This window comes from Odocoileus virginianus, chromosome 14 (assembly GCF_023699985.2).
Source record: "Odocoileus virginianus isolate 20LAN1187 ecotype Illinois chromosome 14, Ovbor_1.2, whole genome shotgun sequence".
Taxonomy (NCBI): Eukaryota; Metazoa; Chordata; class Mammalia; order Artiodactyla; family Cervidae; genus Odocoileus; species Odocoileus virginianus.
The window spans coordinates 33,456,510-33,482,036 of NC_069687.1; the positions used below are offsets into that span (position 1 = coordinate 33,456,510).

At 44.9% G+C, this 25,527-nt stretch overlaps 2 protein-coding genes across 10 annotated transcripts in view; one reads left to right on the plus strand and one right to left on the minus strand.

The window, feature by feature from the left end:
* The window catches only part of EGFLAM (EGF like, fibronectin type III and laminin G domains), a 191,806-nt gene extending 184,429 nt beyond the window's left edge, over positions 1 to 7,377 (plus strand). For all 4 annotated transcript variants that reach the window (XM_070476597.1, XM_070476598.1, XM_070476599.1 and 1 more), the window contains 3 exons: positions 1,543 to 1,626; positions 4,809 to 4,912; positions 5,732 to 7,377. In XM_070476597.1, the coding sequence (XP_070332698.1) occupies positions 1,543 to 1,626; positions 4,809 to 4,912; positions 5,732 to 5,886 (343 nt within the window). In that variant the 3' untranslated portion in view covers positions 5,887 to 7,377. The remainder of the gene's footprint in view (positions 1 to 1,542; positions 1,627 to 4,808; positions 4,913 to 5,731) is intronic.
* Positions 7,378 to 18,214: 10,837 nt separating this feature from the next.
* LIFR (LIF receptor subunit alpha) overlaps positions 18,215 to 25,527 on the minus strand; it is a 117,470-nt gene continuing 110,157 nt past the window's right edge. For all 6 annotated transcript variants that reach the window (XM_070476602.1, XM_070476601.1, XM_020869346.2 and 3 more), the window contains one exon: positions 18,215 to 25,329. In XM_070476602.1, coding sequence (XP_070332703.1) covers positions 24,706 to 25,329 — 624 coding nt within the window. In that variant the 3' untranslated portion in view covers positions 18,215 to 24,705. The remainder of the gene's footprint in view (positions 25,330 to 25,527) is intronic.

Here is a 25,527-nt window from a genome sequence, read left to right on the forward strand (position 1 = left end):
CTCAGCCTACTCGGCAATGTTTTGCTCTGTTCAGTTTTTCTGAAAAGTGAAAACACGTGTGTTAGTTTCTGAAGACTGCCATAACAAATTACCACGAATTGGGTGGCAATAGACATGTGTTATCTCACAGTTCTAGAGGCGAGAAGTCTGACCCGGAGGTGTTGCAGGGTCCCTTCCTTCTGGGGCGCTGAGGAAGTCTGCTCTGTGACTCTCTCCTAGGTTCTGGTGATCGCTGGCACTCCTTGGCGCTCCTTGTCTTATCGCTGTGTCATTCCAGTCTCTGCCCCTGTCTTCACGTGGTGTTTTTGTGTGTCTCTGTCTCTGGGTCAAAACTTCCTCTTTTTGTAAGGACACTAGTGATATTGGATTCAGGGCTTCACTAACCCCAAATGGGGCTTCCCAGGTGGCTCAGTGGACAAGAATCCGCCTGAAATGCAGGAGATGTGGGTTTGATCCCTGGGTCAGGAAGCTCTCCTGGAGCTTCTCCTGGAGTATTCTTGCCACTCCAGTATTCTTGCCTGGAGAATCCCATGGATATAGGACCCTGGCAGGTTGCAGTTCATGGAGTCGCAAAGAGTCAAACATGACTTTGCGACTAAACAACAACAATAACCACATATGACTTCCTCCCTAACTCCATGTAACCCCCATATAAACCCTCTTAACTAATTACATATGCAAAGACCTTGTTTCCAAATCAGGTAACTTTCTGAGTTTCTGGACCCAGGTTCAGTTCCTGGGTTGGGAAGATCCCCTGGAGGAAGGCATGGCAACCCATTCTAGTCTTCTCACCTGGAGAATCCCATGGACATAGGACCGTGGCAGGTTACAGTCTATTGGGTGGCAAAGAGTCAGACACAACTGAGCGACTAACACTTTCACTTTTCACTTGGATTCTAGATGTTCATTAGATTTGGGGGGGGATACTGTTCAAGCTAGTACGACACATTACAAATGATAAAGTCCTTCTTTTTCCTTATACAGTAATACTATACGTGGAGCCTAAAATAAATCAACTTTGAGGGCATTATGGTAAGTGGAAAAAGCCAGTTACGAAGACATGAAAACTGTTTGACCCTACTTATATGAGGTATCTAGGATTGTCAAATTCACAGAAAGAGAAAGTAAAATGATGGTTGCCATGGACTCTGGGGGAGGGGAAAATGGGAAGTTGTTTAATGGGTACAGATTTTCAATTTCACAGGATGAAAAAGTTCTGGAATTGATTGCTCTGCAATGTGAATATACTTAATACTACTGAACTGAATGCTTAAAAATGATTAAGACTGGACTTCGATAGAGGTCCAGTGGTTTAGACTCCATGCTCCCAATGCAGGGGGCAGAGATTCAATCCCTGGCCAGTTTTGGTCATTCATGGCCTACTTTGGGAACCTAGTGTCTTTTTAGCATTGTTTCCTGTTAAAGAAACTACCTTCTGAGCTCCAGAGAGCTTTCTCATTGAGAATCATTTATGAACGACCGTCTGCCTGTGCTTCAGTGCTTTTTTCTGTTCTCTGTCTTGTTCTTCTCTGACGCCTTTAGCTATAACCTGGGCAGCGGTGTGGCATCCATCATGGTGAATGGCTCATTCAACGATGGTCGGTGGCATCGAGTCAAGGCTGTTCGGTGAGTACCTGACACAGCGTGAGACAGAGCTGATGGGAGTGCTCTCCAAGTCCCTGTAGTCCCACTTCCTGTTCTCCCACCTGGCCTGGCATCCCAGTACCCCTGATCCCACCCATTAGGGCATCTCGGTACAAACTCCCACCTGTGCCCGTCACTAACACTGCAGAAAGGCTGAACTCCCCATCTTCACTCAACACTGGCCTTCTGGAGAAGGAATTTTGTGATGGCTAAACTGGAAGAGGGCCTGGTCATCTAGTGAGATCTAGATATCTCTAGTGAGATAAGATTTCTGGGCAGGTAGACTTTGAGGAATGCTTCTATTCTCATTATGCAGGCAATTGCCCCCACCGTTTTTTGACATTACCTGAACCTGAGAAGCCATGTGTACCCTGCCCCAATTACACATCCTCCCCCTGCTCACAGAACTCACTACCCTCACTTTTGATTAATTTAGGGTGAATCATCCCTTTGAAATTAGTTTTACTATGTATATATTCCTAAAAATATATCTTTAGAAACTAAATAGCAGGTCCTAATTCAGCTGTATAAAGAAATGTCAATTCTGCCATGCTTGATGCAGGTCCCAGGAGATGAGCTGAACAGTCTTTGGCTCAGGTTCCCTGAGAATATACCATAGTGCTTTCTGGGGAGGTCAATAGGCAAGGTCATGAGCAAAGCTTGGGAAACATGGGGCCACCATGGTCAAGTTTCCTATTCAGTTCATGTATAGGCTATGGTGGAAGTAGCCTTGCTGGACCCCGTTCTTCTTTCCACTGTGCTTGCCTTTGATTCCAAAGGATGTGGCAGGGTACAGAGCCAGACCTGTGCCCATCAGCTGTCCAGGTGACCTTGAAAGTCCTTGAGAGAGTGATTTTGATGAAGCCCCGACTCTGACTTGTTAAACAGATATGTCTTCCCGTAGTGAATATTTACTGGAGTAGGTAGCTATTCCCTTCTCCAGAGGATCTTCCCAACCTAGGGATCGAACCAGGTCTCCTGCATTGCAGGCTGATTCTTTACTGCGGAGCCACTGGGGAAGCCTCAGACTGCTCATCCTCCAGCTCAATTCCAAGATCCTTCAGACGATGTGGCTTCTAGGTTCTTCATTTTTCTCTTACATTTTTCAAATCAAAGATGCCATTGATTATAAAGTATATCCTAATTTTGGACATATTAAAAATGAAAAATTCTTAGAACTGATGAAATAAAGTGGGGAAAATGGAATTTCTAGAGTAATGGGGAAAAGCAGTCAGAGCAGGCAAGGCCTTGCCCATCACATCCTTCTGGTATGAGATTTTGAAAAAGCATATCCAAAACGGGGAAGCTGTGTTGTCTTAAGGGTGTTTATAGGACAGGCTAGAAATATCTCTAAAGCTAGTTGCTAGAAGAGTTGTTATCAATAAATGAGGTTTAGGCAACCAGATTTCTATCATTATACCCCACTGCCCCCCAAAAAGGAGTAGAGCCCAGAAATTTTAGAAGGTAAATGAGGGGCTGAAAACAGATTGGCTTAAAAATCTTACTTAAGGTGTTAGACCCCAAGCTCCTTCTACTTCATATAACTGGCATGCTGCCCTTCCCCTACCCATGGAAGAAGAATGAAAGTCCATTCTCTGGAGAAAGTGAATAAGGGTCTTTGAAATGGGAGACATTAGGTATAGCTAAACATTGGACTAGTCTACTCTGTCTATATTAATACTGGAAGCTATGTGAAAGTTCCTGTGTTGACTATTAGGAACCCTATAAATCTTCCCCCATTGAGATTCCAGAATGCTGAGAGCCAGGCCTGCACCCCACAGTAGAGTAGGAAATCCAGGTGTCCGCTAGTGATTGCACCAGATCACAATACAGTCACAGAAGCCATCCTGCACATGGGGCTCCCACAGGGCTTCCGGTCTCCTTCTGAGTCCTCAGCACTGAACTGTGGAGTGGCAATCGGGGATCACTAAGCATTTGAAAAAAATCTCCAATATCAAACATGGATATTAGAACAGATACATAGAACAAAGCAACTTGGAGGAAACAAACTATGAATAAAAAAAAATAATATTTACATCATCAGAGAGATAAGAGAGTTTCTTGTTTCTATTAACCTGAGAAACAAGGAAGTGATTGCTATTAAAAAAAAAAAAAGGAACAGTAAAAGACCAAGAAAGAACTCATTTTAGAAGGAGAAAAAAGAAGGAGAAGGAAGAAGAAGAAGAGGGGTGGCTGGTTTTGGGAAACCCCCTTAAAATGCAAAGCCCTTGCCACAGATGAGCACCTCCATCCTACCATCCTCAGAGTCACTTTTGGGTGGGTGACTGTGGGTCCTTTGGCTTCCCAGGTGGCGCAGTGGTAAAGAATCTGTCTGCCAATGTAGGAGCTGCAGGAGGTGCGAGTTGGGAAGATCCCCTGGAGGAGGAAATGGCTACCCACTCCAGTATTCTTGCCTGGAGAATCCCATGGACAGAGGAGCCTGGTGGGCTACAGTCCATGGGGTTGCAAAGAGTCAGACATGCCTGAGCACGCATGCACGCACCACATGGGTACTTTAGAAGCCTCTAAGCCATTCCTTGTTCTCCCCAAGAGTGATCTGCCAATGGGGACTGTCACATTGGTTTCTCACTGTGCTTAGAATAACATCCACACTCACGATGTGTCACCACGTCACCACCACTCCTCCCATTAAAGTCCTCCGGTTCCCTCCCACATTGGCAATAAATTCTAAGCTCCTTTTGCCCCTCAGCATCTGCTTCTGGCTTCACATTTTCCTATTCTGTTGCCACCTCTGGAATTCTGTATGCTCAGACTGTCCAAACCCCCATGTCTTTTCTCTCTTTGCGGTTGCCACTTCCTGTTTGCATTACCCTCTCCTTCACCCAACTCACCCAGCCTTCAAAACGCATCTCAGACAGAATCTTTGTTGAGAAGTTTCCCCTGAGCTTCTCTCCATCTCCTGTAGGATTTCACAGCACATGGCTGTTCTTCTACCGTAGAGTAGTGACACTGTGTGATCACTGGCAATTTTTTTTTTTTTTTGCCTTAGGAATTTGGGTGATTTGTTGGTTTGTTTCATTTTGACAGCTCCATCATTTAGTACAGTGCCTGGTGCTTAGTAAGGACTTGAATACATTTCTGTTAACATGAGTACACTATTAAATGAGTAAATGAATTTCCAAAGCTGGTGGTGATTTTTACAGGGATGGCCAATCAGGAAAGATAACCGTGGATGACTATGGGGCCAGAACAGGCAAGTCACCTGGCATGATGAGGCAGCTTAACATCAACGGAGCTCTGTATGTGGGTAAGTGACCTTGACCTTCAACGGAACCTCAACTATCCAGTGCCTTTTCTTCTTAGTCTTCCCTTTGTCATGCTGGGGCTTCCCAAAATTGTGCATTTCACTGGATCAGTCAAATACTTGGAAATCAGGAAACTCTCCAGATATTCCATTCTTCCATTTTCTGAACTTCTGACTCATGGCTGAGGGGTCAGGAAATACTTAGATGCTTTTGTGCTGTGGACCAATCCACCAGGAAAACCCTGCTTTTATTGTTTATAGAACAGGAACCTGCTAAATATAGCTCCTGGAATTCTGGAGGAAGGAGTATCTGTCTTTCTGGTCCCTCAAAGAATTAGAATGAGTGGTATTTTTATAAATAGCTTAGAACCCACTAATGCAGACACATAAACATGAAAAGACACCTCTGTCTATATATTTCCTAAAAGTGAACTTAATTGAAAGCATTCAACATCAGTGTATTTCTTTTGGTTTAAGATGGCATCATCCCTTATCACATACTACATATTGTTGACATTATACAACCTTTTTTTTTTTTTTTTTTCAAAATTCACCAGGTACTGTGTGGCTTTAAGTGGTCAGTTAGGTCAAAAAATCATGTATGAGGTAGATACTTAATGGCTCTGATTGTGTATCTCACTGATCAAAGTCAGCTTGTCCCTTCAAGGTTAATTATAAACTAGATGCGATGTCTGAAGTTCTAGGTTCTGCGCCCTCCCCTGTCCTGTCGGTCGAGGGACGTGTTGGTCAGTAGCCACTCAAGCATCCTACAGAGACGTCCTCCCCTTTGGCTCAGGTCATCTCCCTCTTGCTTCCTGGCAGGTGGAATGAAGGAAATCGCTCTTCACACTAACAGGCAGTACATGCGAGGCCTCGTGGGCTGCATTTCTCATTTCACACTGTCCACCGATTACCACATTTCCCTGGTGGAAGACGCCGTGGATGGGAAAAACATCAACACTTGTGGAGCCAAGTAACACCAGCCGGCCCTTCCCATAAGACCGAGCCTTCTATCCTGAGAGTCCCGGGGGCCCCGAGACCCTGCCTGACACAGAGGCACGGGGAGCAGGAGTGCGTCTTGTCCTCAAGGAGATAGTTCACCCTGCTGGGAAACTGGAGCCGAGACGGGAGTCCCTCGGTGGCCTTGCCTGCTGACACTCTGTGGGCCGAACCCAACGGAACACTCTGTGTAGGAAGCATGGGACTCTGTCCACCGAGTGTGTGGAGGCTGCCAGGGAGCACACGTCAAGGCGAATTTCCGAGCCCGTCTGCTGTAGCTCAATGACTGTGTTATGATTCATAGTTCATTTAAAAAAGAGAGAGAGACCCAAAGGGCAGTGTTAAAATACCTCTCTCCTCTCCTGGCTCATCACACTCTTACAGCAGAATGACTGTAAGACTTTGAACGTCAATTTTCTCACTTCAGCCCATGAATAACTAGGATTAACCCCTTACCCTCCTCACTGGCTGGTTCAATGTGCTCTATGAAAAGAAGGATGAAGGGAGACTAGAGACAGAATCATAATTATGAAGCTGCGCCCCACCCCCACCCCCCTGCCCCGCCCCCACCACCCTGGAAAGTTTACCCTTAATAAGAAATCCTTACTTTTTATAATGCAAATCTAAGAAAATGGGCACCATGATTTTGTAGCTGTCCTTTTGTATGTGTATATTTTTATAGCGACCGACTGTCCATGCGGTATACTTTTGCGAGTTTGGCTGGATGACCCTGAATTCTTCACACCCTTCCTAGAATTTTCTCCCAAAGGAGACTTGTCTGGGCCCTGCGTGGCATCAGCGGTGTGGGGTGGGTCACATGGGTGGGCACCTCGGGGAGCTGACCATTCCCTCTTGGTAAAGGATGGCTCAAAGAGGCGAATATGAAGCTTCTCAAATAAGCAGATGAAAAGGCATGTGTGTTACTGAGGTGGGTCACTGTCGTTTTGGTTTTGAGAGAGGGGGATGTCTGTAGTACACTTGAATAAAGGAGATGAAGGCTACCACGCATTAATATGGTTCTTCACTCACCTGTGGAGGGCTTACTTCTCCCTCCCAAGGCCGTGTCCAGAAGTGGACACGAATACAGTCAGTGTTTCTGAGGCTGGGCAGGGGGTACCCTTGGCCTGGTCTGAGCATCTGAACAAGAGTCAGGGAAGCAGGGTTGCTTCCTTGAGAGTCCTCATGGTGCCACTTAGCCAGCTCATGAGTGACCCTGGGGACGGCGGGCTCCCTGGCAGATCCCCATGCGGGGACTTGCTGAGGGAGGTGAGATGAACGCTGCCACCAACCTAAGAGGAGAGAAATCCCATCCATCTCACAGAGGCGCCTACCAGTAGCTCCGCCATGGCTCCACTCTTGCTTGTGCCGCAGGCTCTCGGCAAAGGCTTGAAACTTTGCACCAAGCACGGTTCTAGGCACATTAAGAGTTCTAAAGAATGAATAAATAAACTAGAGACATTCACCTTGAATTTCAGCCTTCTGCCTCCTGTCTTTGGGGACCTTTGATGACCAGGATGCTTCACCCCAGAGCAATAAAGGTAACAACAATTCGTCCTCTCCTACACACGTCACCTTGTGAGTGCAGTGTGGAGAAAGGTACATGGTAGAAAGTGGGCGTCACCGCCTCCCCACCACCCTCACCTCAACACCATCTCCTTGGAAACAGTCAGGGGCAGTGCTTCCAAGATACAATGGAGTTGCTTTCACAACTGCAGTTGAATCACATTTTGAATCAGTTGCCTTCAGTCCAAAAAAAGTGATTTGAGCAAAATATTCAGCTGAGCTGAAGCCAGAAGAGTTGTGCTGTGGATGAACTGTTTCTCTCTACGACTGTTATCCAGGGAAACACGTGGTAACTGGGGGGTGGGGACCCGGGAGTGTGTGTTGAAGCTGATGAGGATGCTGAACTGCCTTGCTCTGGGTGGGATGCAAAAGGGGTGGGAGGGGAGGGGTGACATGTGATGGCGTCAGAGCCGTAGAGATGCTGTGGGTGACAGGGCACCAGAGCAGGGGGACCCAAGAGGAGCTGGTCACATGGGAGGCTCAGGGTGGGGGAGCAGGCTGAGAGATGGTATGTACCAAGCTGGGAGCAAGCTCCTTTACCTGTTCAGTGGCCCAAAATCAGGAAACGTGGGGTGACTAGAAAAGCAGCAGTGGTTGGGAGGATAAAAATTTGGATTAGATTGGGGTTTAGGTGAGCAGGAGACCCAAGGAGAACTCAGGCTGGCTTTGTGGCTCCCCCAGGTTCCTTGCTAAGTGTATCTGCTATCTCTTGCCCTGATAATGCTGCCTGACAAGCAACCACAAAACCTCAGTGGCGTACCGCAGAAATGTGCTGATTGCCTCCACGCCTTAAGTGGTTGGCTTGGCAGCCCTGCTGATCCGGGTTGGGCTTGACTTGGCGGTTCTTCCAGCCTCAGCAGGACTTGTTCACAAGTGTAGGGTGGCTCATTTAGCATGGCCTTGGCCGGGATGGGGAGGTGACCAGGGTCTGCTCCATCCTCCTGCTGGACCAGTGACCTAGCCTGACATGGCCTTTGCACACCAATGGAGGAGGGCAAGAGCACCAAAATCGAGGTCCAAGGCCTTTGACAGCCTAGGATTGGACTTGCCCTGTGCCTCTTCTGCCACTTTGTTAGTTCGAGTCCATCCATTCAAGGGATGAAGGAATAGACTCGTATCTCCATTGTGAGAGCAACTACAAAGTCGCATGGCACCAGGCAGGGATTCGGGGAGAGTGAGCAGTCAGGGCCTTTAGTGCAAACAGTCCACGGCAGCAAGTCCTAGGAGGTTGCAGTGACAGCCCAGCTGAGGCGGGGAGGGACCATCTCCTCCAGCCCTGCCTGCTGCACCCCTGTTGTCCCCGTTCCACCTGCCGCCACGTTATCCTTCTGAGGAGGAGGGCCTGGAGAGGGATGGGACCTGTGCGTGGCTTTGTGGCAGCAGCTCCGTGGAAGGCAGGAGGGGAAGGCTGGCGGGACTCTTGGCTGCAAGAAGAGGTTTGAGGAGCGGCCAGTGAGCTCGGAGGTTAACGCCAGCCACCCCTGTCCTGCCCAGGAAGGATATCATGAAGCATGGGTTCCTGAAAAGCTTTTGTCCCACAAGCAGGATTTGAGAAAATTCCCCCGAACTTCCCATGCGTTCTCAGTAAGGACGGCTGGGGTGAGGTCAGGGAGGGGACTGTTCTTGCTTTTCTTAGGAAAACTTTCAGGCACCCTGTGTTTCCTCTCAGCTCACCTGTGGGATCTCTCAGGAAGGCCCGTGGGGTCTTTCTTGTCCCCTCGCTGCCCCAGAGTCCAGGGAGCTCGGTGCCCCTGTGGGCCAGGCACACCCTGAGTAGCTGCCCTGCTCCTCTTTTGCCTTCCATCCAGTCGCCAGGCCCCTCCAACGCAAACAGGCCCTCTGCTTCCCACACACGCCCAGCAACCCTGGTGTAGAGCCGCTGGTGCTTCCCTTCCGATTCCCTCCCCTCCTTCCCCCCACCGCCCACCTCTCCTCTCCCCCTTGCGAGGAGCTGCCTGCCTCCTCCCCGAGTGGGTGGAAGATCTCGGAAATGTGCCCAGAGCTGGCGGACCCAGTTGCTTTCCACTTGGAGGAAATGCTGCATTTTTCACCTTTCACCCAGAAAAATATGGTTCTCAGTGAGCTTGTTTTTATCCCCTGAGAGTTCCCCAAGGAGAAGGGGATCGCGAGTGGGAGGGCTCCCAGCCTCGCTCAGAGCCCTGACAGCCAGCCCCTGGCCGCCCAGCCGCCCCCCCCCCTCCACCCCCCACAACTCTCTACCTCCAGGGTTGCTCACCCCTGGGAGGGAACTGGGCTGCTGGGAAAATAAAGGCAGAGAATTCCAGCTTCTCGCAGAAAAGATGGTTCATCCTTGAGGAGAGGGGCTTGGACAAAGCATTCCCTGTCTCCTGTTTCCCTTCCTGTCCTTTTCCAGCTCCTCCCAGTGCAGAGATGGACAGCGACTGCCCTTGAAGGTGGGGGTGGAACACGTGTGCCCCGCAACAGCCAGCCAGTCCCTTAACTGAAACGGGTGTTGTGTTTGTCATGTCAAAGGCAGGAAAGAAGAGCTCCAGGACTGCCATCCAGAAAGCCCAGAGGGGAGAGGGCTGGTGCCATGGAGTCAAAAATCGGAATCAAAAACAGCAGCCTGGCCCACAGAGTTACATCCCAAGATGGAGAACTGGGGTGGGGGGTGTCATCACTGCATCATCCCTTGGTGTTTCTACAGCTCACCCTAAACACGCACGGAAAATAGCAGCGGTTCTGCCTCAGCTTTGATGAGGATGTGGAATACGAGGTCTGAAGGCATCAACTGGTGGGTCTCGGTGGAAGTGACAGGCTGCCATTAGGAAGTTCCAGTTTATAGGTAGCTGTATGCTTACAGGCAGTAAAATGACTAATCCAGTTCAACAGCATGGTCTGGCTTCTGAGATGGGCCCTGTGAGTAATTGCACTTCAACCTCACATTGTAAGAACATTCACATATCTGATCTCAAAAACAGCCCTCCTTTGATGACGGCCAGAGCCAACAGGCAAGGCCAATAGGATACACAAAGACAGAAGCTGGCTGGAAGGACCAAGTGACTTGGTCCTCACACAGGGACACGACCACGGTGCTTCACTGTGGAAGCACCTGACCTGACCTGCAGTCAGATGCAGCAGCCGGTGGACCCCACCCTGGCTTGCCCAGTGACATTCTGGGGCTCCCTCGGGTTAGCTGTCACTGGCAGGAGAGTCTTGTGGGTGAGGGGGGTTGGGGCCAGTCCCCTAGTGTCTGTCTGCCAGCTTCTCATCAAAGCTCCAGATCTGCCTTCTCCCAGAGCTCTCCCATTGCCAGGACTCTGGGTTGAGCAAACCTGGAAGCAGGGACAAGAGGAGAGGGATTCAGGCCCCCGACAAGCAATGAGGTCTGGGCTGGAAGTCTTTTTCTTCTCTCTGCCTTCTCCACAAATAACCGCCAGCACTCGGGGGAGTTGCCATAAGCTATTTCCAAATATCAATGTGCTCCCCCCAGGGCCCCTGCCCGGCCCTGGCCAAGCCTAGAAGTGCAAGAGCAGGGCAAGAAGCAGAGAAAACTCCCTGCCTCTCTTCCTCCTCCTCCTCCTCCTCCTGCCTTTGCTAAGAGGTCTTTATACTAGAAAGTGCGCGGCTCCAGGAGCTCTCGCCTTTTCCTGGAAAGACGTGCGAGGAACTGTGTCTCAGCACTCGGGATGAGTGCTCTTTGACTCCTTTATCTCTCTGACTTGCTCAAGATCCAAGGCACAGAGATCTTGGAACACGTGGTATCCCTCCCCTCCACCACCGTCCCCGCCCCCCACCATGTCCCAGCGGCTCACCTCCAAGCCAGGGCTGGGCTTGAGGCTCTGACCTCCTTGGACAGCCTGGTGCTTAAGGGACTGCACTTCCAGCTTGGCTGAAAGAGGACTTGGGAGGGAATATCTGTGAGAAGGAAGGTCAAGGAAGTACAAGGAATTTGATCATCTACACTCATTCGCAAACACCAGTAACAGGTCCCAGGTCCAGAGGATTAGCTGTGGAAAGCCCTGTTAGGAAATGGCCTGAAGGAAGACAGAGGCAGAGACCCAGAGGGCTGTGGAGGAGAGGGGGTGGGGGACAGGTGGGCTGATGACCACCCCGCGTCCAACCCTTGCCCGGGCTGTCTTTGCTCTCACCGAATTTAGGGTTCACAGGACAACTGTGGGTATGAAATAGGGGACACTGTCCAGTAGAGTAGAAGTTGTGCCCCCTAGTCTGGACCACATCCCTCAGAAATAAAATAAACTGAGTGATCTCCAGGTCCAGTCCCTCAGAGAAAGCAGGGAAGCTAAGAGGACTTGCCCAGAGCTGGGGCCTTATTCACTGTCACGTGACTGGGTCTGATCTGGAAGCCTGCGTGTTTGGAGTTTGTTCGGAGGCTTTGAAGTTTTCAGCATGGAGGGTGGGGATGCAAAATGATTTCCTGGGTTCTCACAAGCATTGTTGGAGCACTTCCCGACCATCACAGGCACTCACTATATGCAAACCAACCCAGAGGAGGCACAATGAGAATATAAAGGAGAGTGAAGACTCTGTTCCTCAAACCAGCCTGGGCCAGGGCTTTGCTGTCATCACAGGCTCAGGCCCTCTTCCAAGTCCGGGGGGCACCTGCTCTGTTCCTTCAAAGCCAGCAGTCTTTCTTAAAGGCCTGGTCTCTCTTGTAAGAGCTCTCCTGATTAGTTAGGTCCACCCGGGATATCCTCCCTTTTATTAACAAACAGCTGACTAACGAGTAACCTAATTATGGGAGTGACTTCCTGTCCTGTTCACCGGCTGAGCCACATTCCAGGGTTGAGTTTGTACCAGGTGTGTGCATCCAGGATCAAGTCTCAGGACCATTTTAGAATCTGCCTCCCCTAACCCTCTTCAACTCTGGCTCCCAGTCTGTCCCACCTCCAGACCACGCTTCACCAGAGACCAGCTTTGTTTCCTTCAAGTGCACATTTGAAGTCATGTGCTGTCCCAACCGAAGGATTGCCACAGTCTGCAACTTCCCCAGACCATAAGCCAAACCAAGACTTCCAGGAAAAGAGCTATTCTCAGAGAATATAGTAATCTTTTAAAATTTCTACTGAAAAAAAAAGACTTCTCTGGTGGTCCAGTGGTTAAGAATCCACCTGCCAATGCCGAGGACACTGGTTCAACCCCTGGTCTGGGAAGATCCCACATGCCACAGAGAAACAAAACCTGTGTGCCACAATTATTGAGGCCCTGTGCCTAAAGCCCGTGCTCCGCAACAAGAGAAGCCACTGCAATGAGGAGCCTGAGCATCGCAGTAAAGACTAGACCCACTCACCACAGCTAGATAAAGCCTGCACACAACAACGAAGACCCAGTCTTCAAGGTGCAGTCAAAAAAAGAAAAAAAACTTTTATCAATAAATTTTGCAAAATCCTATTTCCCCTGGGTCCTGAAACCATCACCAATGACTAGGGGTCCAGCATGGCGTTGAGTGGTTGAGCCCTGAGTAGCCCCCACCCTGAGCTCCTGCTGGCTGCCCCAACATCTTAGAGGAAATGGCATATAAGTGGGAGAATTCTGCATTAGGTCAGAATCTTCACTAGTCACTCAGTGGTGAATATTGCACTTAACAGCATAGGAAATGCAGTTTGGGACTTCCCCAGCATCATGTGCCAACAGCACCTAAATTCAAGTGCTGCTTCTTAGTGCTGGGAAAATCTGTGCCAAACAGCTTCATCTGAGCCTAAGGTCCTCCATTATTTAAGGAAAAGTGTGAACCATGTGAATGTCCAGAATGCTGAATTTAAAGAATTAATCTAGACATTGAGATTTTATATATTTGTGAAAAGAATAACGCCATAAAACTTTCTATTGATATGCAAAGATCTTCAAAATGTTATGTAAAAGAATCAAGTTCCAAAATAGAATATACAATGTAACTATATATATATGCATACAGGTACAATATATGAAAATATGTGTAAATATATATACACACAGGAAAAATGTCTAAAAGGACAAGAAGTGTTAAAAATAGCTAATCCTGCATCAGAAGACTGAGCAATTTTTTTTCTTTTTCCTTTTATCTACTCTAGCTTTTTTTCAGTGAGTCTATAGTGATTATTTATTGTTCTGCCCATTCAGAGTATCACCTCCCTTCTTTTGGGGGCCTGGTCCTCCTCTAACTTTATGTCATACTTGGGGAAGTGGCCTTTAAATACAACATCTATTGAACCACAGGACTGGGCCAGGGATGGACACGTGACACAGGTCAGGCCAGCCAGAGTCCTTGCTGGAGCTGGGGGGAAGGGTGCCCTCTTCTCTCTGAATGTAAGGCTGTAAACTTGTAGAAGCCTGGAACCATGGGTCCAGCTGTTTTTTGGGGATGTCTGGCCTGAGAGTTCTGGGTGAGAGAATAGAACCGTGCTAGTTCTGAGGGGAGACAGTGCAGCTGGCAGCAAGTACCAGGAGCCCTGCCTGCAAAGTAAATGCTGGAGAGTTCGGGCAAGGATTGTCTCCTAAAGAAGCAGATATGCAATTGGGAGAAGAGAGATGGGAGTAGGAATGGATCCCTCCTTCACGCAAACTGTCACTTGGAAGGAGGTCGAGAACTTGACTGAGAGAGAAATACATTTCCCAACAGGAGGAGGTGAGTGTTGGGCATTAAGTGGGAGGACTGTAACCTGTGGTCACTTCACATAAAGCCCATTTGTCTGCTTTTGTCAAATAACAGAGCAAGGGCAAACTTCCTTTGAGGGAAACTAAAGGGTAACTGCATTGCACAAATACAGGAGCATCTGCCATGAACAACAGAAGCTTCCCCCAGCTGACCTGGGAAGCCTCTTCCTCTTCTGAGGGATTCTGAGCTCTAGGAGGACTGCCCTGGCTTCTCCTCCTCTCCTCAGCCCCAGAGACTCTCCCACAAGTGGTCACCTCTCTGTAAGATAACATCTAATATCTAGGAAAACATATTAAACTGCTTTTGCTTTCAAGGCACAATTATTTAAAGAATATTCATCAAGCATTTGTGATTCGGCAGACACAATGCTAAGCTCTGTGGACACAGCTGTTCAATTCTGGTTATCAAATGAAGCCTTAGGATTGTGCTAGAACCTCAGAGAGGTGGGGGTGCTGGGAAGGCAGATGATGGGGTTCCCAGGGTGCTGGAAAGACTTCTCTGAGCAGCACCACCTAAACTGAGGCCTGGAAGGTTACCCAAGTGAAGAAAGGTGAAGACTAAGCATCGACCCATGAGAAGAGATCCCGGGCTTTACTTAGCAGGACTCCTGCTGGCTAACCCGCTCTGGGAGAGCTCACTAACCTGAGGATGCACCGTAAGCCAGTCTCAAGGCACGGACGTCTGTAAGCGCTGGTCAGAAAGTCTTGAGTTGCATCTGAGGTTTCTCAAAGGACAGAGGCATGAGTCACATAGTGAAATGTTCTCTTGGGTGCACTGTGGACATTACCTGGAATCCCCACAACCGGTCAAAGGTGCTTAAGACCCACAGCTCAGAGCTGAGAAGAGTGATATGAGAGGTGGAGAAAATTCTCCGGGGCCACCCTGGGAGTCAGAGGTGAAACTGGCGGGGAGCCAGGGCAGCCGCTGCCTGGGGTGTGACACCTGCATCGGCCACAGGAGAAAAACGGAGCTTCAGACCCTGACTGAGAAAATCAGACTCCAGGTGCGTCTCTGAAGAGGGCGCAGCGTCTGCTCTGTCCTTGGGCAATCTGGGACCAGGAAGGGCCATGTGTTCTGAAAACTGCTCAAGTCTTCCTGCCTCTCCATCGCCTCAAGGAAAATGTCGGTGGGGGTGTGTGCAAGGCCTTTAATGCCTGGAGGAGACCCAGACTCACCCTACTTCTGAAGGCTGAGTCCAAGTGAAGACCCAGCTATGCAGCCAAGATTCAGTTGGCTGAGGAAAGAAGGGGAAAAGGTTTAAACTTCTCCAAGCCAGGCTTCAACAGTATGTGAACCGTGAGCTTCCAGATGTTCGAGTTGGTTTTAGAAAAGGCAGAGGAACCAGAGATCAAATTGCAAATATCCATTAGATCATTCAAATAGCAAGAGAGTTCCAGAAAAACATCTACCTCTGCTTTACTGACTATGCCAAAGCCTTTGACTGTGTGGATCACAACAAACTGTGGAAAAGTTCTTTAAGAGATGGGAATACCAGGCCACCTGAACTGCCTGCCTGGTGGCTCAGAGGTTAAAGCATCTGTCCGCAATGTGGGAGACCTGGGTTCGATCCCTAGGTGGGGAAGATCCCCTGGAGAAGGAAATGGCAACTCACTCCAGTATTCTTGCCTGGAGAATCCCAAGGACAGAGGAGCCTGGTGGGCTACAGTCCACAGGGTCGAAAAGAGTCGGACAAAACTGAGCGACTTCACTTTCACTTTCTTGACCTGCTTCCTGAGAAATCTGTATGCAAGTCAGGAAGCAACAGTTAGAACGGACATGGAACAACAGACTGGTTCCAAATTGGGAAAGGAGTACGTCAAGGCAGTAAGTATACTGTCACCCTGCTTATTTAACTTATACGCAGAATACATCATGAGAAATGCCAGACTGGATGAAGCACAAGCTGGAATCAAGATTGCCGGGAGAAATATCAATAACTTCAGATATGCAAATGACACCACCCTTATGGCAGAAAGCAAAAAAGAACTAAAGAACCTCTTAATCAAAGTGAAAGAGGAGAGTGAAAAAGTTGGCTTAAATCTCAACATTCAGAAAACTAAGACCATGGCATCTGGTCCCATCACTTCATGGCAAATAGATGGGGAAACAGTGGAAACAGTGACAGACTTCATTTGGGGGGTCTCCAAGGTCACTGCAGATGGTGACTGCAGCCATGAAGTTAAAAGACGTTTGCTCCTTGGAAGAAAAGTTATGACAAACCTAGACAGCATATTAAAAACTGGAGACATTACTTTGCCAACAAAGGTCCATTTAGTCAAAACTATGGTTTTTCCAGTAGCCATGTATGGATGTGAGAGTTGGGACTATAAAAAGAAAGCTGAGTGCTGATGCTTTTGAACTGTGGTGTCGAAGACTCTTGTCTTGGACAGCAATGAGATCCAACCAATTCATCCTAAAGGAAATCAGTCCTGAATATTCATTGGAAGGACTGATGCTGAAGCTGAAACTCCCAAAACTTTGGCCACCTGATGCGAAGAACTGACTCATTTGAAAAGACCCTGATGCTGGGAAAGATTGAAGGCTGGAGAAGGGGACGACAGAGGATGAGATGGTTGGATGGCATCACTGATTCAATGGACAGGAGTTTGAGTAAACTCCGGGACTTGGTGATGGACAGGGAGGCCTGGCGTGCTGCAGTCCATGGGGTGGCAGCAAGTCGGACACGACTGAGCAACTGAACTGAACTGAGACTTGAAATTCTTTCTCATCGTTCAGACATTTAGGGACATGATTTTGAGCTCCATTCAGGGCACATGTGTGTGTTCAGTTGTGTCTGGCTCTTCGCGATCCCATGGACTGTGCCCCCCAGGCTCCTCTGTCCATGGGATTCTCCAGGCAGGAATACAGGAGCGGATCGCTATTTCCTCCTGCAGGGGACCTTTCAGACCCAGGAATCAAATCTGCAACTCTTTTATCTCCTGCATTGGCAGGCGAACTCTTTATCACTGCGCCCCCTGGGAAGCCCCCCATACATGGCAATTGTACTCATTTTAACATAATTCCCACTTAACAGTTTCTATCACAATCATCCTTAACAACTTTTGTTTTTTTCACTTGAAAGTAATCACTCTGGGATTAAAAATCATCTTGGGTTTAATCCCAGATCAGTTCAAGACATCTCTTGTTACTTCATCATCACTGGTTCTTACAGACTGAATAATACTTTTAATTCAATTTTACTGTTAGTCACTCTGGGGGAAGGGTAACAGATAAAATTTATAGGCTGTTGAAAACTAATTCTTACACAGGCCCTTTGTAATGAGTGTGTTTGTAAGCTAATATTTTAGTGTGATTCTGAATGCTATATGTTAAAATAATGATTATTCATACATCTATATTTTGTTTTCCCCTAATAATGACATCATTCCACTCTTTTTGACCCTTTTAAAAGTTCCTGGGGTTGATCACGCTATACATTTTGGCTCAAGAACTTACCATCTGGGAAACCAGATATGCACTGAGGTCTCCCTAAAGGACAGACCACATGTATGAGCTCTTCTAGTACTTAAACACTAACATGTGTTTCACAGTTAATTTAAAATTGGTCAACAGTTTCTTCAGGTTAAATACAGGCCCATTCATAATACATCAGTTGTTAACTCTGGGTGAGCAGAGGCAGCATAAGGCTAAAGACTTCATTTCCCCCCATTATGAAATTCCATTTAAGATCACTTCATACTTCAAAATTAATGGGGTTTTGCTGAATCAATGACTGTATTTCCAAATTCAAAAACTTGAAAATAAATTTTTTATATATTTTTAGAATCTCCAGAAAGTTATCGTCAGAGGAAATAAATTAAAAGCCATACTTTAAGGACCAGTATTTATTATTTGTTTTATAATGCTGGCTCCCCACTACTTGTTTTCATAGCTAACTTCTCCAGTGAATAGAATGTAGATTTAGTGGAATACGTAGAAGGTTTTATCAATGACATAGTAATATATTAAAATATTAAAAATTTAGTCATAGCCCTATGTGATTGCTTCACAGCCATTTTAATTTCTGAGACAGAACCAAAAGTGTTAACAACAAAGCAGAAACCACTTCTCCCAAGTGCTTAAAACAGGAGGAAACCATCCCCCATCCTAAATAATGCCCAAATCTGTCAGTGTAAGAAAATATATTTATTTTTTCCATGACAATACTATGATAAAATTGTTAAATACATGCATGTTTTAAAAACAGACATAAGTAACATCTTCAGCGTTAACAGCCAAGCATACTAGTTTTATATTTAAGTGTCTTAGTAATAGGTTACTTATAATTCTACGTTCTTGCTATGACCATGTTTCCCAAAAGTAAACTAAATTCTGAAATTATACAATGATTTAAAGTGTCCAAATTTTTCCTTTTAACAGCAACATAATTTCCAAATTTTCATTAAGGCAGAAAATACTTCAGTTGTTATCTCTTTAAGTGGAGTTATTTTATTCCATGTTAAACTACAAATTCTGTGAACCAGACTGAAACACACAAATATACTGCAATCTATATAGTTTGCTTCCTGCATATGTGTATTTAAATGTTTCCTGACATGATTAAGCGCAATCTTAGGTACAGAACATTGCAACGGATCATTCAGGATTAAAAAAAAAAGTCTGTAGTGGTAACATTTCAAGAAATCAAACAGTTTGGATTTGCAGTTTCTCCCTTTCAGCTACATTTGCACACACCTGACCAAACAAAAATTAGTAAACAGTTAACTAGTATTTATAAAAAACTGAAAATATTTAACATATAACATCCCCTTTAAAAAAACACTCATTCTACAAACAACCTTATAAAAGACAAAAACTTATATCTGTTCACAGTATGTGTATTTTGTAAACAGTAATTCACTATAATGCAATTTTGAAAGTAAAAAATGGTGACGGTCTAGCATTGTAAGGACCTGACTTCTAGCTGGCTAACAAAAGAGAAGGAAAGGGAACACACTCCTATGAGCAAAGCTGAGTGCTTTAAAACGACTCTACCTTTGGACATACTTTAAGGTGGCACCATCTCAAACTGAGGAAGTCTCTCTATCCAGGTCAAATTTTTTCAAGCAATTCTGAATTAAAATGTAAAAAAAAAAAAAGCCTTGTCCCTTTTGGAGGAAATAATTGGATAAATCCCAATCCCAGGAGTATCTACCCTTCCACACCATGAGTGGAAGCGGGTTTCTTTTTTGTGTGTTGTATTCATAACAGTCACATTTTTCTGAAACATTATGCTGGAGGGAAAAAATGGAATTGAAGGATATATCATAAATAATGCAGAAAAGTACGGAAAATCAAACTGGGGAGATTTGAAAAAAATTTTTATGAGAATTATTCAGTATTGTTTTCTATAATCAACTACAAAAATACTAATGCTAAGGTTAAACCTAACAGTTAACTTGTCCATGTTTTGTAAATAAAATTGCATTACCATCTAGAAATCTTTTGATCTTTCATAATATACCACTGGAATGCTTAGGAAAAAATAGTAAGTTCAGAAACTGAAAGCTACCTATTTAAGATGAGGTAATTCTAAAGGGAAGTACATTTTAAATGTATAAAGAAATTCAATACACTTAAGTGAAATTCAATTAGGTATACAAATTAGTTTTGGATTCTGTGCAGTGTAAGGTCTATATTGTTAGATTTTTTTGTTTTAAAGCTCTGATTGGCTACTGCAAAGGCAATTTTAGATGATATATGCATTAATAAATGTAATAAAAATTAATTCCTTATCAATTAAACATTCATTATTTTCCCCATCTTTTAAGTTTTTGGGTATTCAGTTTCAGCAACCAAAGAGTAATATTTATTACTTTTTGTATTTGGTTAATATTCAATCAGTTACAGTTTACTTATTTAAAAGCTTTTGAATTTATTGTTTCTGTATTTCTTCAACTAGGCACTTGCATATTAAAAAAAATTCAGAGGCTTTCCCTCTAAAAACACTACTTTTAATTTTCATAAAAATGTCCCACAGTTAGAATTTGTCTCACACATGTAAATTCTCTTGATAACATGATTTATAATCCAAAATATTAACACTCTTAATGTAGGGAGAAAGAAATGCTATTCATGATTAAAAATAATAGAATTCCATCATAATCCAGTATCATAAGGATTTGGATATATTCAAATCATATCCCATGAAACTTTACCATATACAACAGAATCTGACATCTCAATTAACAGAATATTGTTCTCTAATCTATTACCTAATCTATTAATCTAATCTCTAATCTATTAAAGACAGTTCATCTGTGTTAAAATCAGCATGAATATGATCATGTAATAGTTAAAAGACAAAAAGTACTAACTGAAAAAGAATAAAAATCTCACCACCTAATTGAAGTAAGAGGTTTAAATATTAATAGCCTTGGCACATAATCCACAGAGGTATAAATAGACCAAATTCAAAACAAGTCATTTCCAATGATTCTAAGGTCATGTCTAAAAGCTACATTGCCAGTAAGTTTAGCCACAAATCGTTTTCTTTTGTCAAAGATTTTCTTCTGGATATAAAAAAATAAAATGGCCATGGTACCATGAAACTTTGTTTTAGCAGGGAGTATGAGTTTAAATAAAAGCTTTTAAGAGTTTATCAGGAGAATGAGTGCTCATTCTAATCAGTAAAACTCATGCATCAATGTGTTGATTTGCTAGAACCAACTTAATTGGTTGGTACAAACATGTCCCGCATTGTTAATCCATCATATAAAAGTTACTGTGAATATTTAAAATTAGATAAGATACCTGTGTAAGACCCAAGTTTTCACTCAACCTGTGGAGTCACTTCTACAGTAGATCTGAATCTGTGAGCCAATGGTCTCAGATCTATACAAGCTAGATCTTGGCATGCACCATCCTGCAGGAGAATTCTGTTGAATCTACACATTCTGGGATGGGACTCAGCCAGTAAAAAACCTGACTGAATTGCCATTATGTGCCTAGTCGTAGTGATTAACTAATGATCCCACATTTGACTTTTGAGATGCCCTATTTTATACTTTCAAAATAAGGGGGGAAATGCATGTTATAAAAGATACACAAATTTTAAATTAACATGGTTCAAAACAGAAAACAGTAAAGATTACCTTAAATAGAAAAAAAAGGTTTTTATCAGATTACATGCCTGAGCAGTAGAAAAATTTGAGATAATGTTTTCTGCATATTAACAGGTTAGGGAGCACTTTCATTTCAAACTATGATAAAACTGATTCCAAATTCCTTTTGGAAGAAAACATTCACGCCTCCTTCACTAAACTACATCTAATCATTCAAGTACAAAAAAGGACTGTGATGTTCTTTAAATATGGCCAGTATGAAGACAACTAAGAAATTACAGGACTAATTTCCAACAAGAATACAAGTTGCATGAAGGTTTAAGAATGTGACTTTTACCACAGTTTCGGAGAGTGCAACAGGACTAGATGTTCTCAATGCAATCCTTCAGATCTGTGAGCCGTGAAAGCAATGCTGGTATGGAAAATGAGGCTGAAACGTCTGCCTTTAAATTTTTCTGGGAATGGCTGCCACTGTGTGTAAACTGCAGGGATGGAGCACCTCTATCACTGAAGCAATAAATACCCAACGATCCAGATACTTGGGCCACAATGTCAAACTCAGGCTCTGACATGTTTAGCACACTGAAGACTTCAATCGTATGTGGATTCTAGTCCATGCAATACTCAATTTACAAGGCCTATCTAATGTCAAAAGCCTAGCTAAGTCTTCCAAGAATATTTTTTATGTTAAATATTATTTCAGATGGCCACTCATAAGACAAATGCAGTCACAATGACCATCAGAATCTCCATTCCTCACAATGGAAGTCTGGTTTGCTGGCTTGGAGGAGATGTGAAAATGTATCCTTTACATGGCACTAATCAAGACATACTGGGATATATTTCAGACATTTAGAATTTTCTAACCAATGATTGGGCTTTAACTGGAAATTTTGGCTGGAAAGGTAGGTTTCCCAATCATTCTCCCAGTCAGGAAGGGCTGGAGGGAAGCCCTCCCTCAGAAGAGGAGCTAACCTGACTGCACAGAGCAAGGCCCTATTAGACCACCTCTCACCCACGTGCAGGGTCCCGGCACTGAACATTTACAGACAACAGGATGTGGGACAGAGGGTGCCTTCTTCCCTCTGGCTCCCTCCCCTCCCCCTGCCCCCAGGTGCCCAGGGGTTGGGTGGTAATCACTTCCCACCTGCAGCTCAGGTCTGCTAGTCTTCAACAGGGGAAAGATAGAGAAATCTGTTCTGACCTCAGACCTAAGTCACACTCTTCTAAGCCTGTCACAAGTAACAAGGAGCCTGCCCAGACTTAACAGAGAGACATTCTGCTGCTCATTAACCCAGCGATCCTGTGTGCGGATCCCCAGGGGCAGGGGAGATGTGAGCTGCACTCTGAAGCTTCATACAGAAAAAGCTATGATGCCTTGGACGGAGTGAGAGGACTTGAGAGACCCGGTGAAATGCACCATGAGCTGAACAAAGGAGTCGTTATGTAGGTAGATGGTAGCAGCTGCAACACACTTGATGGAAATCAAACAATCTCTTCTGGCCTTTTTCCATGATCTCAGGTTAGTGGAGTGAAGATCAATAAACTTCTACCTTGGCCTAAAGAGACACTCTAGAGACCTAAACACTTATCCTAAAGAGATGAGGTACAGGACTGGTGAGTTTTGATGGGAAAAGAGGCATGAATTGGGGGAGACAGGGTGTGGTAACAACAAGCTTCTGCAGGGAGAGAAGGCAGCCCAGGTCTCAGGGTCTGGGGTGGAAGCAAACGGAAGGAGCCAAACAGGAGAAATAACAGGACAGAGCAAACTGTCTAGAGGTGGCTCTGGTGTGATACAACTTTCATTGTTGAAAGTATCTATGAGCTATTATGTGGTTTGACTTCACTATGTGTATACATACTTAATTGTATTTCACTCCACATGTTCATATACCAGGAAGCTCTGGGATTTAATTGAATCCTAGCAATTAAAATCAGGATTCATAAAGCAGAGTACTACCTAAGTAGATTTTTGTCCCTTGTTGAGGCTTTTTTCTACAACATGGTTTTTATAATGATACATCATGGGCTAGAAAAGAAAAAAAAACCTGATCCATTATGTGCACATACACTACAGAATTTTGAATGATAAATAAAAAGGGACTTATAGTGACTTCTTCAGATCTTCCAAATTTTCAAGTACTTTGGCCTTAACTCTCAAAAGATAAAATACACAGACAACCTGAGGGCAGGGAAAATATGAGATACAGTTTTTAGCTCTGCAATCTGCTTTTCCAAGAACCACACTCATTCCAGACGTCACTTGTGACAATTGGGGGTGGACAGAGAATTCTGTGAGGACCCCACTCTGGACAGCTCCCAGAGCCATGGCTGCACCTTTAATACAGGTACGCCCATGGATTCAAATCCGCTGTAATGACATTCTATATGAAAGAGCCCTTGAGCAACTGTCCCTGTTAAGAAGCATTACATTTTATAGTTTTATAATTAAAAGTTTGAGGACTGAAACAACTAGCTTGGACTGATGAAGAGGAAGGAACTGCTAAGATGTGCGATGAGAAAGAACACCTGCTAGCAGGTGTCAGAGATGGTCACACTTCCTGGGCAACCAGGGCTCAAAGCATGGTCTTCTCAGGAGGAACTGAGGCCAATCCGACCTATACAGACAGCTGATGCTGCCAGATATTGCTCAGTAGTCATCTCAAATAGTAAGTCACTGGAATCCTGTGTTTATGAATAATATTGAATTTGCTCATATATTTATAAAACTGACACTGTCATAAAAAAACACAATTTTTTAAAAAAAACTTAAAATCTATAGTCTTAGAAATTTAGTTTTAAATATTAGGGCAACCTAATAAGGGAAGCTAGCACAAACACTAAAAAAATAATGGAACAATGTAAAACGCCTACCAAAGCAAGGAGACATGATTCTGATTTGGGCTGGTCAGTGTCACGCTCGTTTTCCAAGTTTGTACCCCTGAGAAAACTGTTTGATAACCATTATACAGTAGGCACAGAAATCAGCATACTTTATCAAACAAGACACTAAATAGCTGCTGCTACATTAAAAATTATATTAATTTTCTTAAACGCTGTGGATAAAGAATGTCAAGTTTCCACATCTGTGCTTGGTTTTCATCTAGAATGGAGCAAATGTCAGGCAAGTAACATCACCTGTTACTTTGACATTTTACCCCCCTGCCTGCAAATCTGCGTGCAACTCCACAAATTATATGTGTGAGAAAACCAGATGAACAACAGAACACAGCTGCTGTAGGGTTTGTTTTGCACGAATGGGCCTGGCACTGCTTGTTCTTGAAAAGCTTCTTGAAGGCAGAGCAGTGGGATTCTTTGGCTCGAATCCCAAATAGCTCCAAATTGTGAGTTGTGTGGATCCAATTTCTGAGTTACTGTACTTTGGCTTTGAGACTGCATGAAAAGCACATTAACACTTTTTAGTGTAACTTGTGAGAGGGAAGTCCACCCCACTAGCAACACTTCACAGGATCCCTCCAAGGTGCCCTGTGCTGATGTGGCAACTCTAGCAATGGGGGCTTATTGAGATGGTGGACTGAAGTGACGGGGGACACTTAATCATTTGGTTTGCTCTGAAAAAAGTTTGTAAAGGACCATCCTCCTCCACTCGATTTAGGAGAATCTTCCTCTTTAGGCGGAATCAAAAATTGTCGGGAGTTAATGGAGCATGGACTTCCAAAAGACACAATCTCACTGTTGCTGTCTGTGGACCTAGGTGAGTCTGGAGATACCAAGTTCCAAGTATTTACATTTGCCTGAGGTCTGTAACCTGCAGTTTTATCTAAGTCATCATCTGCATCCAAATCGTCTACAGTAGAAGTAATGGGGAGGTGCATCTGTGGCTTATAGCCTGCTCCCCCTACAGGGTCACTGTCCAGTTCCTCCTCTGGTTTTGCCTGAGGCTGGTACATGGACTGGACGTCAATGTAAATGACTTGTGAGGCCCCCCCGCCTTCTTCTGCTCCTGAGCTGGCTAGCTCCTCCTCGATGACGGGCGGACAGTAGGATACAACCACGTGGTTTCCGGGTTCCGCGTCGGAGCTATCTTCTGGACGCTCAGCCACTGGAGAAATTATTTCTGTGTCTTCTATTTTGGGAGCCACTGACCGAGTTTCCAGAACCTCGACATTATTTGGGGTACAAGGATTCATTTCCAATGTTTTAAGAGCACCGTTTCCCTAGAAACAGATTTTAAAACAGGGATTAGAGATACCATGAAAAGCTGCTGCAATGCTCCTCCTACATAAAGAAGCATTATTTTATATATTTTTCACAGATGCTTATAAAATTGCATCTCTAATATTCTTTAGCTCATACTAGAGCAAAGCTACTTTTTTCTACATATTTTTTTCCACAGTATTTTCCTTGCTCTTAAT